Consider the following 17,704-nt stretch of genomic DNA (forward strand, 5'->3'; position numbering starts at 1 on the left):
AAAACGAAACATCTATTCTCGCACACCCAACAAACTAGAGTAAAAGGCTCACCTCACCATTGACATCATTCCTCCACAAACGAAATTAGGTTTGTGATCAAGGCATTGGAACCGTTACCTACATTTTTCTCCCGAACGTTCTAAAAATGCTGCAGTGCAATACTAATGTCTGTTGCATGCTGTGCAAATGCCTAAATAGTATTTTCACCTCCAAATACATCTGCGCAATTCAGCTGAATAGATTCTAGATGTTACCGATGCTTTCCGAATAACAAGCAGTTTGTAGTATTTCATTATAGCGCGTGAAATGATGTAGCCTTAAGACTGGGTTTAGCAGTTAAATTCTTTTCAGGCATTAGTCTGTTACATGTCAGCAGTTTTCCTCTTCGAAATATTCTCTGAGTTCATCCAGTAAGAGTGTTGTGCTGCAGCAAGGTATCCTTTGATACAAGCAACCATTTGTTAATCATCTTATATCTGATGCAAACGATAGGAGAGTCGCCCTATTTTCTCTTTGCGTATTTAGGTTGGTGATGGTATTTTTAGATTGTTTATTTTTTTTATAATTCTTTTTATTGAAACAAGCATTGGTTCATATAGACAATACAGAGGTCACCATAAATGAAATAAACAATAACGACATGTGGAAGATAAGGATTATATTACAGCAAAAGAGGGAACATCACGGGGAAGGGGGTTATACGGTTCAAGGCATTCAGGTGGCGTACAGATTTCACCCCAATAACTATTCCAAGGGCTCCAGATGTGTACCCACTGTTTGGGGCAACCCCTAGCGACGTCTTCTCCCTGAACATACACCAATCGAGATCTCTCTCCCAGGCCTCTAGCATAGGTGGTTTAGCCGCTCCCCAAAACTGAGCGATGTTTCTTTTCGCTATAATGAATCCCGGGGTGGCCCATTGTGTCTGGTGAGTGTTAAGGTCTGTGGTTTCCCAAATGTTGAGGAGGCAGCGTCTCGCCTCTGGCAAAAGACGGGTATGTAATTCTGTAAATATTGTCTTGTGTACTTTGTGCCAAAAATCACTAACAAACTTGCATTCCCAAATGATGTGTAAGATGGTTCACAGCTGGCCGCACCCTGTCCTGCAATCCCCTATATCAGTTGCTCCCATATGGACTAAGCATGGCCCGGTGATGTACACACGTGGAGGATTTTAAGTTGTACCAGTCTAAGTTGTGCCGGTATGGCGACTACTCTGGGAGACGACACCGCTACCTGCCAGTCTTCATCTTCGATCTCAATGCCGTCTCCGTCCATTTCTCCCTTAACATCTGAAGGGGGTCGGTCATATTGTTTATTAGTTTTTTATATATTAGGGAATCATCTTTTCAGAAGGTGGCCATACAGGATTCTGTCCTCCAACGGTGAGGCCTCAGGAAGGGTCGTGCCTGCCGGTAGGAGCGTTCGGAGTGAATGTATGATTTGGTCATAGCAGAAATATTCCGTATCTGCTAGTTCATATTCAATCTGGGGTGTGCTGAAGGATTTAACTCCCCCTTCACCCCAGAGGTCCTTGATTTGGGTAATGCCTATGAGGTCCCATCTGTCGAAACCTTTTGTTCTCCATAGACTGCCCAGCGATTCAGAGTCCAAAGGGGGTCGCCAACGTTGGTTTACGTCCCCACCCGAGAGAGTTGGTTGCATCATGCCAAACCCGAACCAAGTGTCTGGTGGGACCCGTCAGGATATATCTGTTTGGGCTGCGAATAGAGCGCCCTGTTATAGTTTCCTCCAGGGAGGAGCCATTTGTCGATGGCGTAGCTTGGGTCATCGCCCTGACCATAAGTGCCATGCTTTATAGCGGCTAAGTGCACAGCCCAGTAATACTTTTTAATATCCAGAAGGCTTATACCTCCATCGTACCATTCAGGGTCAATTATTTAAGGCGTTACGTGGTTTACCATCCCAGAGTAATTCTCTCTGAAAGCCCTCTATTTCTTTAAAATATTGTGTGGGTACTGGGTCAAGAGCATTTTGCATGACATAGAGAAAGCAGGGCAGAGACATCATTTGAAACTATGCAGCTCTACCCAGTAGGGAGAGGGGGAGCGATTTCCATCTTCTGATGTCTTTTTTGAGTCTGTGCAGGGGCGGTAGGAGATTTTGGGCATAACGGACCGAGGCATCATGAGAAATAAAGATGCCAAGGTATGTGAACCCCGTAGTGTTGACATGGATTTGGCAGTTTCCAGGGGGGATAGGGGTATCTCCCCTATGGCGAATACCAAGGATTTACCCAATTTACTGCAAATTCGGAGAATCTACCGAACACTGCCAGAATATCTAGAACCACTACCAGGGATTTCGATGGAGATGCCAGATAGAGTAAAATTTCATCCGCATAGAGCGAAATAGGGTCTTTCCATCCTGGGGGACCGTCTCAGCCCTCATATCATTTGGTCCTGACGGATCCAGGCCGCCAGTGGCTCCAGAGCGAAGGCAACCAAAGAGGTGAGCGGGCAGCCCTGGCGGGTTCCACGGCTGTATGTGAACGCGCCTGACAATTTTGTTAACTACAACCTGCGCAAGGGGTTCACGATACAGAAGACTTACCCACTGAATGTATTTTGGCCCAAATCCCAATTTCGTCAGCACAGCCCAGAGATACGGCCATTCCACCGTGTCGAATGCCATGGTCGCGTCTAATGACACAATCACAGCCGCATCCTGTAGGGTTGAGGCTCTGCCCAGCACACCATGAATACTGTGTAAGTTCAGGGCCGTGTTCCTGTACGGCATAAAGCCCGATTGGTCCCGGTGCACCAGGGTGCCTATCGCCTTAAGCAGTCGGGTAGCCAGCAGTTTGGCCAGGATTTTAGTTTCGGCGTTGAGGAGGGAAATCGGTCTATACGAGGCACAGTCAGTACGAGGTTTCCCCTCTTTGTGTATAGTGACTATAGTGGCTATTCTCTGGTCCCGTGGTAAGACCCCGTGTTCCAATGATTCCTCAAACATCGATTTCAGGTGCTGAGCGAATTTATCAGGCAACAGTTTATAAAGCTCAATGGGAATATCATTGGGTCCAAGAGCTTTGCCCGTTTTTAGGGCGCGTATTGCTTGCGCAATCACATCTGTGGTCAGATTGCTGTCCGTAAGATCGCGATCAGCCGTGGGGAGGCAAGGGAGCCTGATGTCACGTAAGAGGTCTCGCGATTCTTCCACAGTATGAGGAGTCACAATCGAGTATACCCGTTGGAAATGGGTGGCAGTATTTTTAGAATTTTATCTTGTTTTTGCAGCGGGGTATCTGTCTTTTCAGTTTGACTGTGTGTAGTTTATTGAAATGGGTTGGTATTGTTTGTGTTTTGATTGGAGCGGTCTCTGTTTTGTCATGGGCTACATTAATGGATTTGAAGAGTGGGTAGAGTTTTCATGATTTAGTCCGTGTTATAATATGCATGGTTTTTGGATGTATATGTGGAATTGTTTAACTTCGGCTTGACAGTTCAGTTGTCTACATGATCTATTGTTACCATTATTTTAAACAAATACAGTCTTTGGCTCCGACTCTTCCATTCAGAGGAGTGTGTGTCTCCCACTTCCTTTTGGTGGCTGTTTGGTGTATCATTCCGCCTCCTAAGGGGTGCTTGCTTTGTAATGATTGAGGGACTGGTTTACTTCTTCAAAGTACACAATTCAGACACATTAAAATCTTTATCTCGTACATACATCTTATACAGAAATTAGCCGACCTTTTACCTTTGCCAGTGGTTGTTTATTTTGTGTTATCTATAATATTTCGATCAGTGGGTTGCTTTAGATATAGGAGTAATGTGTAAGGGTTTTGTAGATTGCTATGTGTGCATGTATATGTTTGTGTTCAATGGGAAGAGATGGAGGTGCTATAGATAGATTATTGATGTATGTGTGGCATTGCTATGTTTTGGGTATAGCATGTGGTACTTTTGAATATTGAACATTAAATTGATATTGAATTGATCAGGAATCATGCTGTTAAATTGTTCGGGATTGAGGGTTTTTAACAAAAACAAACTGGTATGAATGGGATTTTGAGGTAGAAGAGATAGCCTTGGTATATCTACTACAAATCTGCAGTGTTGCTGACTTTTTGATCCAATAAGAGTTATTGGATACAAGAGGTGTGGTTATAGCTTGGTATGTGTTATATTTCTTTATTTAGGAGTGGTATCCATGAGATTTTGATAAAACATATTATGTCTAGATCTACAGCCTTAAGCCATTGAGTTTCTGATTTATTTGAGATGGAGTGTCACTGGAATTTTGGAGCCTGTTTGATATCAGTGGGTCATTAGTCATGGCTTGGTTGGTATCTCAGAGGCTGGTTGCATTGATTGGGACCATGATTGATGCATGACGTTGATGCCGATGACTTTTTCATTCACGTGGAGTGAGATAAAGGGAAAGACAATGGTGTTGGATTTTTGGTTGAATGGTTAAATTTATTTTGTTATTGCTGAGTTTTCGAATCAGTGTGCATTTACAATGGATTTTTGATCGGTCTGGTGGAATGGGTGTGGAAAGTTAATCATTGTTTTAACTAACTTAATTTGACTGCATGAATGGGCAATAAGAGGAGTGTTAAGCCTGCAGTTTATCACTGGCATTTACTCATTATGTTTACATTACAGTGAGCTATAGTACAGTCTCATTTACAACAGTGTATCCCATTTGTTGTCAAAACCTGCTGATGTCTTCTCTCATTTTCAGGCTGGTGAACAGAAAAGTGTGGAGCGGAAGACTGCATTTGGGGGCCCCGTTGTTAGCTCACTGTATCAGGAGGAAACAATCAGGTAAGAAGAGGAGTAATCAAAAAACACAATTCCACAGGTGCTAATCGGGGGCATTCTTTTGCTTGGTGAGTTGTAGCCAAACCATGAGACTGTCACAATTTACATTTCATGGCTTGTGAAGATCCGAGTTGTAACAAATTTGATGTCACTTTTCTTACAATTTTACTGGCTCATGAGTGTGCTGCTCTGAATCAGTTGAAGACTAGGTGGTTATGGTGTTGGATGCAATGTGTCATTCTAGATTGGACTAGAAACCCATAGATCCCCTGGAAGTAGCACCAAAGTTTGTGGTTTGCCTGAGAAAATAAGAGCATGTGTTGAATATTGCACGAAATCCGATTACCACCACCATATAAAAATAATAAAGCCAGCAAAAAGAAAACCAGAAAATGTGAGTTACAAACCGCAAAGCCAATAGTAAGCAATGAGAGGAATGCATTCCTAGGTCTGCTTTCTGAATGTCCCCAAGATGTCTTTAGCAAATCAGACATCTGCACTGTCTGGGGAGGCTTCGACCTAAAAATGAGTTCCATTTAAGAGAGTATATGTACAGAATGTTTCAAGAGCTAACCTATTTATAGGGAATAGGTAGTGGATATCACCACTGGCTCAGAAATAACAATAACGGACCTTTGCATTAGTATTTGTTAAATTTTGTGTTTTTAATGGAGTGGGTTCTTCCCCAAATATATTTACTGCAAACTGGTTACGGATTCTTGTGCTTGATCTCCGAAGCTTCGATTTCTCTATGGGGCTCAGCCTGAACACAATTCCTGGTTTTGTTTTTTCTGATGAACGGGAACTGCTTCACACAGCATTTGGTGTGTTTTACTGAAATTGTAAGGTACTTTAACCATAAACCTGTCACCTACTATGCAATGTAGCAATTCTTATTTCGATGCGGTAAATATCACTTCTGTATGGATTTGTGATGAGTACTCTGTTTTATGTGAAGCTGATATTAAACTCTATAGACCGCCGCATAGCATACACATAAATATAAGGAGGTTTTGTTCAGCCCTCAGCTTACTTGCCCTAGCCCTCTAATGAAGGCATTGGGTTGCGCCCCATGATCCGTGGGACCAGCATATGGCATTTCCTGAACATCATCCTTTTTGTGTGGCGCCCTGAATCTTGCACGACTTGGCAGGGCTACTACTGTGCATGCACCCCTTCATACTGCTGCTCCTTTCTCCTGGCACCTCTGCCACTGGAGCCATCATACAGCTCCTGGCTGCAATTATCGTCTCTTCCCTCTGTGTTATTTTGCCCCTGTAACGGAGCCTCTGGCTGCTGCTATGAGGCACAATCATTTTAAGAACGATTCAAACATGGCTGCCAAGCATGCACCCCTGTGTAAGTCTGGCAGCACATAGCTGTCATCTGGAGACTATGTTGGAATCACAGGTGCAACACCGTGCTCCAGTTTCTGCACTGCCACTTCAGAGTGGCCTATGCCCTTTTTTGGGCTTTGCTAAATACATTACGACTACTGTAAAATAGCAGTCAACCATGCATGCTGTGTGAAACCGGTTGTATGTCTGAAAGAAGGCATACATGCCATCCCTCCAATTTATCTGCCTGCCATAGTGATTTCTCTGTGCTCCTGACCTGTATGTAAAAAAATTAAATTTGAATTTCTAATATATGATCCTGCAGCAGCATACATGTGAGTCCCATACATGCCAATAGACCCGAGGCAGGCCGCTATAGAAGTCAATGGGAGAAATATATTCTCCCGATTATGTTTAAAAAATCTCCAACTTTCCTCTTCCAAAATGTTGGCATGTATGTGAAGGCCATGTTAGAATCTCTTTCCTCAGCACTTTGCTCCTGTCCCTAGCCTGCTACCTTGCAGCAGCCTATTAACTCTCACAGAGAATGTGTGTAATTAGCTATGTGCTACTGCTCCGGTTCAACTTCGCTTTTCCTGACACATTGTGATGTGAGAGATGTCTTTGATAGATAGACGCCATTATCAAGAGCAGAGTGCTTACGCAGGAGAGTAGTTTTTCGCTCATGGCATGACATCAAACTAATGTAAAGAACTCATGGACATGCATCACGACCTGCTTGCTGCCTTTGGAAATGCTGCTTTCACCTTTGGTGAGAAAAGGCAATTGTTCGTAATGAGACAATACTTCACAACTCTCTTTCTGTGATTGAACGAAGCACGGCTCCGAAGCCTCCTGATTCGTTCCACTTGCTTCCTGTTTTCCTACAACCATTTTTAGGTCTAGCCTGGCGTTGGCAGTGCACAGCGCTGCTCTCGCCATGCGAGGGCTTTTTGTAATCAATTCAACATGTGCACGCGTACGGAGGGACAAAGATGGCGTCGGGCTTCCACATACAGCTGCAAATGGACGCACATGTGGACAGCCCGATGCCATCTTTGTCCCTCCGTACGCGTGCACATGTAAAAAGCCCTCGCATGGCGAGAGCAGCGCTGTGCACTTCTAACGCCGCCCGGCTGTCAACAATGCACGCACATGTGGACACTGAGAGAGAGGGGGCGGCGCGCCCCGGACGTTAGAAGGTACCGGGCGCGTTTAGGATCAGAGATGTCTTTTGCCCCTGCTAAAGGTGACCTATAGATTTTCTTCACCTTGAGCGGAGCGCTGGTATCTCATAAATGCTTGGGAGGGGGCGGGGGCTTGTACAGCTTTCAAAAATCATTGTTACGAGGTGAAACAGATTCCCATGTGTACACACACCCACCCCCTCTGCCGTATAAAGGAATGCGTGTAACAGCTGCTCCTCCACTAGCAGTAGGATGCCAACCTCATGTCAGCTGTGCCTCTTACAGCAGTACTTGATGGAAATGGCAGCAAGTCTATAAAGACAGATTTACAGTTCACTCCTCAGTTATCAAACATAAGGGGTTTTGTGTTTTTCGCACACCACATCCCATCATTTTCACCCTCGTTGCCATTAGTATGAAAGCAGTGGAGATGACACTTCAGATTCCGTTGCAATGGTTACAACTTCTACATTCTACTGAAAATATGTTATTACAGTTCATTTTCATTGCAGTACAGGGAGAGCTGTGTTAACATAGATACTGGATGGCTGGTTTAACACTGCCAATAATCTAACATCTTTTACGGAAGCAGTTTTTGTACATAACGAGGCCAAAATAACGTAAATTGTTTTATCCACAGCTGGACAATAGTAAAAACAAGCATTGGCATAGCCAATAGGTCTCGCCTTTGGGACCTTATAAGTATTTAGTTATGCAGCACAATATCCTTACTGCAACAACATTAACTGTTGCACGGCTAAACACTTATAAGGTCCCAAAGTCGAGACCAATTGGCTATGCCAATGCTTGTTTTCTTTTCTGCACCTTTCACATGGATTTTGTGTCCCTCGTCTCCTTTTCAGGTCTCGCCTGTTTGCGGAAGACCCCTTGTGGACTATTCCAAAAACTAAAAGTGGAATTAGAGCAAGCCTACTAGTTACATTGGTTGGCTTGCTTATTACTTTGGTTTTTTTTCACCTTACTTTATGGCTTTCTTTTCTCTTGTAATGTTTGTCCTTCCCATGGAGCATAGCTTCTTTTCCATCCTTTTGAATGCATGATGTGCGTCTTTCCACATGATAACTACTTTTTAGCTGTTTTCAACCCTCTAGGAGAGTGCACGTTTGCTTCCTCCCTCCCTTATGTGCTGCTTTCACACCTAACCCCCGCTCCCCCCCACCCCCCCCCCAAAATCCCCCTAGCAGCGTGTTCAGTGTTGCTCCTGCCTCTCCTCTAGGCTTTTCCATTGCTTTCCCCAACCATTCCTGGCTTTTTCCAATTTATTTTTAACTGTCCCAGAGCTAACCTCAAGTGTCTTCATTGCTCCCACCCTGCTACCCTTTCCCTGTGGCTTCACGGCTACGCCATTGCTCCCTCAACCCATAGTCATTTAAACAATTTTTTCTTTTGCTTTCCTACAAGTAAATTTACCAATCCAAGTGGAATGTTGGTCATTTTCTCACTTGATGTTACATGGAACATATCCTGCAACCATGAATCATATATATAGGCCCTTCGGGCTTTCCAAAGTTTTAGGATCCCATTCTTTGCTACTGCCATAGATGTCAGAAACCATCTTTTAAGCTTATGTGTGATTTCAAGTAAGGCCGAGGTATTGTGCCATAGCACAGTTTGGGTAAATAAAGGAGTACCCATACCCAGACCCAATCTCATTCTGTCCCAGATATCTGCCTAGTATTGTTTGCTCTTCTTACATTCCTACAATAAAGTAACAATATCACAATTAGGATGCACACCTCTCCATTTGCTTAGGCATATGTAATCTAAGAGGGATCAGTGCCACAGGTGTAAAATATTGAAATTTGCAAACTTTTTAGTCTGGCTTTGTTCGATCTGTTATTCTAATTCAAGAGTACATCCTCTCAATTATTAATTGTGATATGAATCACTCATCTGTGTTCCCAACCATGCTTGTAAACTTCGAGCAGTAGTGGTTAGAAAACCCTAATCAATGAGAATTCATTAAGAATCGAGCACTGTACCCCTGAAAGAGCTAGGATTTGTAGTAAGGAGGGAAGAGTTGGCAGCCTTGTTGGATGTGCAATGCCCACAGTTGCTTACTGCCATGGTATGTTTGTAAAGCCACTGCACCTTCTGGAAGTCCCTCCCCATGCCAATTATTTTCAGAACATTAGAGAGGTAAGCCCACTCCACATAATCAAAAGCCTTTTCACCATCAAGTGGCATGGCATATTTGTCACCACAGCTTTAGATATGCCACAGTGCTTTTCAGTGCTTGGTGGACAAACAGCCTGGAGCAAACCTCACCTAGAAGGGATGGATTAGATGAGTAATTAGGCCATTAAGCCTGTTTGCTGGGACTTTTACCGGGAAACAGACCTTTTAGATGGTCTTGACTTGGTTTTAAAATCAATGGGATCTTAGCATTGTTATGTACTGGGGACACCCCATCTTTTTATTTTGCTTCCTGAAACACCTTACATAACAAAGGGGATCCTTTTCTGTCTGTTGATTTGTGATATTCTACAGGAACTAGTCTTCTCCGGGGTCTTTCCTGAGGATATTTCATCGATGATTGTGCTAATTTCTTCTTGATAAATCTCACCCTCCCACTAAGTCATGAAGTCTGCTCTGATCTCCAGGAGGTCTTATCATGTATCAGCATGCTCTGAGTGATCTAGTTTGCCAAAGAATGAGGTGCATGTTGTGGTAATTCCAACCGGATTGGTCATTAAATGGCAGCGGTCATCCGCGATCCCTGGGAGAACATGTTCAGATTCAGCTTGGTTTAGAGTTATAGCCAATGGGCTACCTTCGTTTCTCCGTAGTCCTAGTTACTCTGTTTAGTTTGAGCGAAAGTGTATTAGATGTGTGGTGTGTGTTATGGTCAAATCGCATTGATATAGAATATCAGGGCCTCTTTTCAATGTGAGGTACAATACACAGCTGTTTGTCTAGCAATCTAAGTGTCTAGTTTAGTCTGGGATTCCCTAGCCCTCTTCTAAAATATAGCAGCGTTTCTCATAATTTCTCCCCTCACATATGCTTTACCTGCCTCCCAATTCTATTGGTTAGGGGTATACCCATCAATAACCCTCCTATTTACCTGGGTATCTGAAACGCAATTTATAAACAATTGGTAAGGAGGAAAGGATACATAAATATTTTTGAACACGGATACCTTTAATTATCCTGTCATCTGCGTCTGAATTCGCATTTTCTTATTTAACCATTTAGTCGTTGAGCATATACAATAAACATATATTTACAATTAACACCTCTAAAACACAAACAAACTATGGCTACTGTCCGCCAGAAAATATTTCTTGTTGTGGAGCCACCTTTAAATAGTGTGGACTACCCAGAAGGTTCAAACATTGCATATAGGGACATCACTTTCCGAATTATTCATAAGAGGCAATGTGAGATTGTAATATCCACAAACAATTAAATAAATTTGTAGTCCTTCTGTTAAACAACTGTCGACGCGGTCGCGTTTCAGCCGGTCTATTTCTTATGGCTTCTTCAGGACAAAAGCAACAGCAGCATTCTACATAAAGAAATAATAAACTCCAATAACATATACAGTACCAATGTGGATTAACAATTATCCTTGCCGGTTTATATACAGGTCTCTTTCCCTGTGAAAACGTGCAGAAAGGTCCACCACCACAATGAAAACACCAAATCATAAATGAAGCCCATTTCCAGAAACGTGAGAATTCAAATATCTCAGCTTATGCAGGCATATGTGTGTGCCCATATAGCACATTCTACACCCATGTGTCTGGTGACTGTATTAAATAAGCCTGATCTCTCGTTCTACACTCAGGTTGGTGGAGCACACACCTTTGCTATTTTCCTTAACAGTACACATTTTGTATAGACAAACCTAGCTGATAGGCAATACGTGAATAATGGGGATGAAATCTATCGTTTAACCAATTCAAACCGGGGGAGGAGAAAACAAACTGGAATGAGCCTGACTTGCAACAGTAAAGTAAATCAAATCCAACGGAGGATTACCTTATCGCCCATAAGGGTCAAACAAAAATGCCTAGGCTGGGAGGTGTTAGCACTCAGCTAACGTCATGTCCGCTGGAAGGGGCTTGCATCTATCGCGATGTGGACGCTACAGGAAAGAGAAGCATACAACTAGAAGAGCGTAGCTCGAAAATAAATTGCGGAGTCAGTACTGAATCTAATGCGTATGAGTCTAATTGTCGGCTGATCGTACCTTCTACGTTTTTTCTTTAGTCCTCAATGGTCTAGGTACCGTTTCTCCAAGTGTCGAGGTACTACTGCAACACGGGGTGCGCAGGCGTGAAACTCATTCGGCTACCATCGTGTCAATAATGTGGAATTACTTCCACCGCGGTGTGAAAGCTACAATAAAGAACAGTGCACAACTTAATTACCTGCCTCCCAAAGCGTCTAGACAGAAGCTACTGACTCTCATTATCGTCTAGGTATGTCATTACAAAGGATCGGGAGGAGCCTTGCTGTCAGGCTTTTAATAGCGTGTCCTATTCCTTCTCAAGGAATGATTAAAGCTTTTAAATATGGGGGCGCACATAGGGTGTTTGTGTCATGACAGTACTACCACCGTATCATTCATTAGGCACACATACAAATGATGACGTATAAGCTCGTCTTCGGATTGGCTAGGCTACCATTTTCGTTATTTTTTGTATTTTCAGATTCAAGGTGGTAGCATTACAAAAGAAAGAAACACAGTTCTGACCTCCACGTAAGCGCTTTTTAGAAGCACACCGACCCGCAAATTGCAGCTGCCAGGCCCGTCAAATTTTTTACATTTGTTTTACAATGCTTGGGGAGCAGTGTCGGAGCGGAATAGAGGGAAGCAACAGAAAGCAAGTAGGGGAGGAACAGATGGGTGGAAGAATTTAAAAAACAATATAAAAAAGTGGAGGAGGAGGAAGCAGTGGACAGGGTGATGGCAGGAGGTTACAACACACAGCATTTGTTGGAATAAAAAGCATTTCGAGTAAGAAAAAGTTGGGAGAGGAGGGGTAACACAGCGCTCGGGGAGTGTTGTGCGGGGGTTTTGGTCGAGAGGAGGAGGCAACAAGAGAGATCTTAAAAACACTTGCACTCTGTTGGCGTGCTTAAAGAAAAAGTTGTTCCCTGAAAATAAGCAGTGGCAGGATACTAGTCAACCTGTTAAAAGGATGGTAGAGTGTCTATGCTTTATTTGAGTGGTCAAACACCAGAACAGGGAGGCAAGCCACCGAATAAGAAGCAATCCAATGTGATACTGGTATGTAGTTGGCAAGCTGTAAACCCGCTGGAAGTGTTTGGTATGGGCTACAAAAGGCTTTCACCTACAGCTTTCTGGTACGCGAGACAAAAAAAACCTGACCGTGTGTGACAAATGGCGCTCTTAAAGCCCCCACTTGAGTGGTCTCACACGTACCTCAGGGGAAATGTTTTCTTTGCAGCAAATGAGAAGTCTCAGGCCGTGCTTTATTTGTCCTCCGGGGGTGGGGTACTCGCAGCACAGAAGCAGCGATGATCCTCCCGCCTTGCACTTTTGCACAACTCTTCTTCGCACTCTTTCTCTTGCCAACAGAAATGTGTGGCCTTTGAGCTGAGCTAGAGCCAGTCTTGAGGCTCGAGCCTGGCTCGAGCTTTCAGTGTCTCACCCGCCTTTAGTCTGTGGTCCTTGCAGTCTCCCTGATGGTTCTGCGCGCAGCCCTCCGTCCTCCCCGTGAAGACATGCGTGCCGCTGTCTTGGCTTTGAGATGGTACCATAGTGTTAGTGAAACAGATCCTGAGGTGCACACAGTTGCATAGTAGCTGTGACCCCGCCTTGCCCCACTGCTTATGATGCTGCGGAGGCGCAAGTTAACAGCCAAATGCCTCAGTCAACAGTTACTTAGCCTCTTGGCCCAAAAAGCAGATATCAGCCGCCAGTTATGGCCCACCCACTGCATTTTGTTCCTAAATTACAATGGTGTCCTTGGTTGGTTCGGCGGTATGACTTGTCGCTAATAGTAGTGTTCCATAGGGCACGGGGTCGGCATTCCTCCCTAATTCCTGTAGCTCTGCAGTATGTGGTGATTGCTCTGCGTGGTGGTTCGTGAATTGAGGCCCTCCACCTCACCCGTCAGCTGTCAATCTCCTGACTCAAGCTGGATCCTGTATGTTTCTATGATCGGATCGTGTGTACTATTAGTAAGGTGTTCATCTATTTCATTATTCAGTCGTTGACTCTTTGCTTGTGGTGGTGGTTGTCTTCTGTATGATGGTGCAGAAGAACGTTCTTCTTTAATGATTTTTTTTGTGAAAGATACTGCATGCTATTGTTTGGAGGGTTTTTGTTTTTGGTGATCGAGTGAAAGATGCTCGTTTTGCTTGTGGATTGGCTCCCGTTTTGCCTACAGCTTTATGTGGAATCTTTTGCTTTCAGGCACCCTCTACTGCGCAGGGTATTTTCTGCGTGGGTTGTTTATGTTGTGAAGGAATATCCACTCTTTTAGTTGTGTGGCTTGGATCCCGTTTTATAAGGAGTCATTTGTGTATAAGCATCTTCAACTGTACAGGATATTTTCTCAGTGCTTTGGTTATGTGAAGGCATCTCCGCTCTGTGTAGTTGTGCAGCGTGGTCTCCCACTTGCATACAAATGTGAAGCATTGCTCCTTAGTGCAGTGCTGAGTGACACGGAGCACAGCTCGTGATAAATGACTGGGAAGGCGATTCTTTGGCAGCAGAATAAATAAAGCACTTTGAGTCCATCTGCCAGGGAGTTTCAGGTTTGCTTACCCATTACAATTGTTATTTGTCGCCAGTCCCTCCGAGACACTGCACGTTACAAAGCAAACCGCGAACCCACAATACGATGAAAGGAGATCAGACTGAAATATCTCTGCAAACAACCTTTGCAATCTGACCCATGCAGGTTACAAAAAAAAAGTGCGCACCCAAGGAACAGGACCGGGTGCGGGAATGTGTGTTTTTGCGAGTGTGTGTGTGTGTGTGTTTGTTTGTATGCGTTGCAGTCGCAGCCTACACCAACAGGCGAGTTCAGTGCTTAATTTGTACTGGTGTTTGCCGGCCCTTGGCACTAGCACTTATTTCATAACACCGGCACATAATAATGACAGCCACCACAAGGTGGCGCGGTCAGTCCATTCAAAAAAGAGGGAAAAAGAAGTGAGCAAGGTGTATAATAGTTAAATATAATTTTTTTTTTTAAGTAGCAGCATCGTGCTCAGGCTATTCTTCCACCTGGGCCCCCTAGTGTAGTGCAGATGGTCACATTTGTAGGACTGTAATGATAAGGAGGTGCTGTTGGTAGTGCTGGCAACGACTGAAGGGAGATGCTGACTGCAGTGGCCGTCTGAGAAATATATCCTAGGCCATGGCACTTACAATTAAGCGTTGGCTGAGACCCCTTTATATAAATCCATTCACAAGTTTTGAAAAACAGTTCCGTTTGGTTGTTGATTTTTCACACTAAGCACTCTACAGTGTTTTAAGAATTCGGAGTTTATGGCTGCAATACATTTTGATAGCATTATGGATTTTCAGCCCTTGTGAAACCTATAACGGGTAACATGCCAAATACCCCTGCATTCTGTAGTGATTAACTCCAATAGCCGAGATGTACTTTAGGTAGATTAATTGTTTGTAGTTTCAGGTTATTGAGTTCATGTGATGCAGCCCCACCAGGAGCTGTCTGCCTGCTGCTCAGCCTACATTCACACTGGCTGAGCAGCTAGGGAGAAAGTAACAACATAAATACAATACAGGTTACTACTCCTTCCCAGGTAAGGTTTAGAAACAACTCAAGCTTTTTCCTCATGGTTTATGTCCCCAGATCTACTGGATGATATAGCGTGTCTCTGTCTGCCTCCTGTCGCCATCTGCTCTTGTCCCCTATCATATCTCAGTAGTTCTGTGTAAAAAAGTGGAACATTTTGGGGGAGGGCAGCCGCTCAGCTCAAGGAGTAATAACACTAAATAACACTAATTTGTCAGGGTGAAACCCAAAATCACTAAATTAACCGGAGGTCAACACCATGGTATCTATGGCCAGGGCTATTGGAATTATGCGGCGGACAGACTATATTATGTGGCAGAGTTGACATTATGCGGCAAGAAAAGGCAAATTATATGACATAGTGTGGCACAATTTGTGTATTACCTTATTGTAAATATATTTATATAGCGCTTACGACCGCCGACGGGGCATTGAAGGGCTTTATCGGCGAGTAGCACACTATTTTTACACATGTTAACACAATCAGGGCAAAGGCTTCACTTCATTAGTACCACTTTGACACCCAAATACAGAGCTAAGCAACAGAAAGTGGAGGAATCAACCTTTGTGATGGGCCTTCCACTGTGTGGCAAATGTATTGCTGCATTTTTTTGTAGCTTTTGAGCAATTTGAGATCAAAATAAATTGCCGTTGTTGTTAAAATTTGCATATTTGCCAGCAGATGATGACTTAGGTGCAAATGCGGAAAATCTGTAATGATGAGGAAAGTGCCACAATCACAAAAGCTCATTATTCCTGGAGCCCTGGCTATGGCACAGAGGAGGCAAGCTTGGTTTAGGGCAATGTGTAAAGTATTCATGCAGTACCAAAAAGTAATAACAGCAAAACAACAAACAATTAAAAATCCCAAACCGAATTAGAGAAATAGTGAAAAAAATCCTATTAAGGGAACCGGCGACAATAACTTTTTACCGTTTTAAGTAAAATGAATGCCAAAAATCACTGAGCTTCAATGATAGTCCATGGAAGCGGTAGACCAAGAACTAAGCATTATTTCAGTCCAGTAACAATGGAACCCGGGTCAGATACTCCAAGAGGGTTTGTCCTGGTCAAAAGATTTTACCTTCTGACTTAGTCTTTTTTATAGAGCTCAGAAATCCTCCAGTGGGGCAGGCTGAAGCTGAATCCGAGCAAGGGGCCACACAATCTTAACACCTTTGCTGCAAGGTCCCCCTGACCGCTCCAGAGGTCTTGGAAGTCCCCAAAAAGTTTGTGGCAATTTCTCAGGGGCTAGGACTCACTCCAGAAGGGGCCACCAGCAAGATCCAGTCCAGGTCCAGTTGATACTGGTCACTTCAGGAAAAAGGCCTCTTTTAGTTTATGTTCTTGTAGCCACACAGGAGGTCCGAGAACCGACCTTTGCAGTGCACTTCTTTTGTTCTATGTACAAGAGGGAGCAGGCCCAGTCCCTTCAGGTCACAGACAGCAGATAGTGTCCTCTTCTTATCTGCTACAGGTCCAAAAAGTGTTCTGAAGAGGGTTCCTAGGGATGCCAGATTTCTGGTTGGAATTAGCTAGTGAGTGGAGCTGGCTACTGGCTCCTCCCTAACCAATGGGGTAAAGTGTTCCATAGGTAGCCCTATGCACTTTTTCAGCAGTTCCTGTTTGCCCTATTGCAGACAAACCAACCACCCCCCCCCTTCTAAAGTCCAAGATAGGGAAACCCTTTCTCCCTTGTGCAGAGAAGCAAGCAGTACCCTCCCTTGTGTCCACTCCAAACTAGTTCTGGGTTTAGCTTCCCTTCCACTGCATCCAGAGTCAACGTTGCCAGTTTGGGCCTTGGGAGGGGGGGGTGACTTTCCCTTCAGGTTTTTCCTTACACTAAACTTTGACTGGGCAGGTCTAACCTCTGACCCTTTCAAGTTAATGAAATTTCCGGGTCCACCACAACTGTCCTTCCTGGGCTGATAGGAATCAAATGTGCCACACAGTCCATCCTGTCTCCAAGCCTAAGACATTGTTCTGTTCGTCGAGTAGCTTTCACACCTCATTAAGGCACAGCACTTGCCAGGCAGCTGCTGGCAAGCTAATGCAATTTAGCCTCTAAGAGCTTCAGGCAGGGTTGAGGAACTTTCTGAAAGTTACTTTTCCTAACAATTTATTAAAAATGTAACTGCCCCTATGAATTGACTCTTAATAAATAAGAAAAACGGTCTTTCAATTACTATTTTAGCTGCTTCCTGTCAAAAGTTACAGATTAACGTTTATAATCTGTACTTTGACGTTTTTTGAGGGTTAGTCACTGGAGGAGCATTGCAACTTTAATTTTAGACATGTTACACTTTCAAATATCAGGCACCCTATCTTGTGTGCGACAGGGTGTACTTCGGGTGGCTTATTAATAATTAAAAGCGTGGGTTTCTGCCTGTCAAAAAAGAGCAATTTTGACAGGTTGCACAGCAGATTTTTAGGCTACTGAAGCCATGTTTTACAGGTCCCACACTATGGATGGCACAATAGAAACTGCAGTTCGTGTGGTATTTAAATTTCCAGGCATTGGGTGTATTTCCTTCACCATATACTAGGGACTGATAGGCAAGTTAAATATGTCACTCGAGAGGTAAAACAATGTAACCATATTTAAAGGGGGACCACAGGC

General features: G+C 43.8%; 1 protein-coding gene across 1 annotated transcript in view; it reads left to right on the plus strand.

The window, feature by feature from the left end:
- The window catches only part of ACBD6 (acyl-CoA binding domain containing 6), a 299,090-nt gene that overhangs the window by 137,993 nt on the left and 143,393 nt on the right, over positions 1-17,704 (plus strand). Inside the window, exon 4 of the mRNA XM_085601766.1 lies at positions 4,712-4,794. Coding sequence (XP_085457892.1) covers positions 4,712-4,794 — 83 coding nt within the window. The remainder of the gene's footprint in view (positions 1-4,711; positions 4,795-17,704) is intronic.

The sequence above is a fragment of the Triturus cristatus genome, chromosome 4_2 (assembly GCF_964204655.1).
Source record: "Triturus cristatus chromosome 4_2, aTriCri1.1, whole genome shotgun sequence".
Taxonomy (NCBI): domain Eukaryota; kingdom Metazoa; phylum Chordata; class Amphibia; order Caudata; family Salamandridae; genus Triturus; species Triturus cristatus.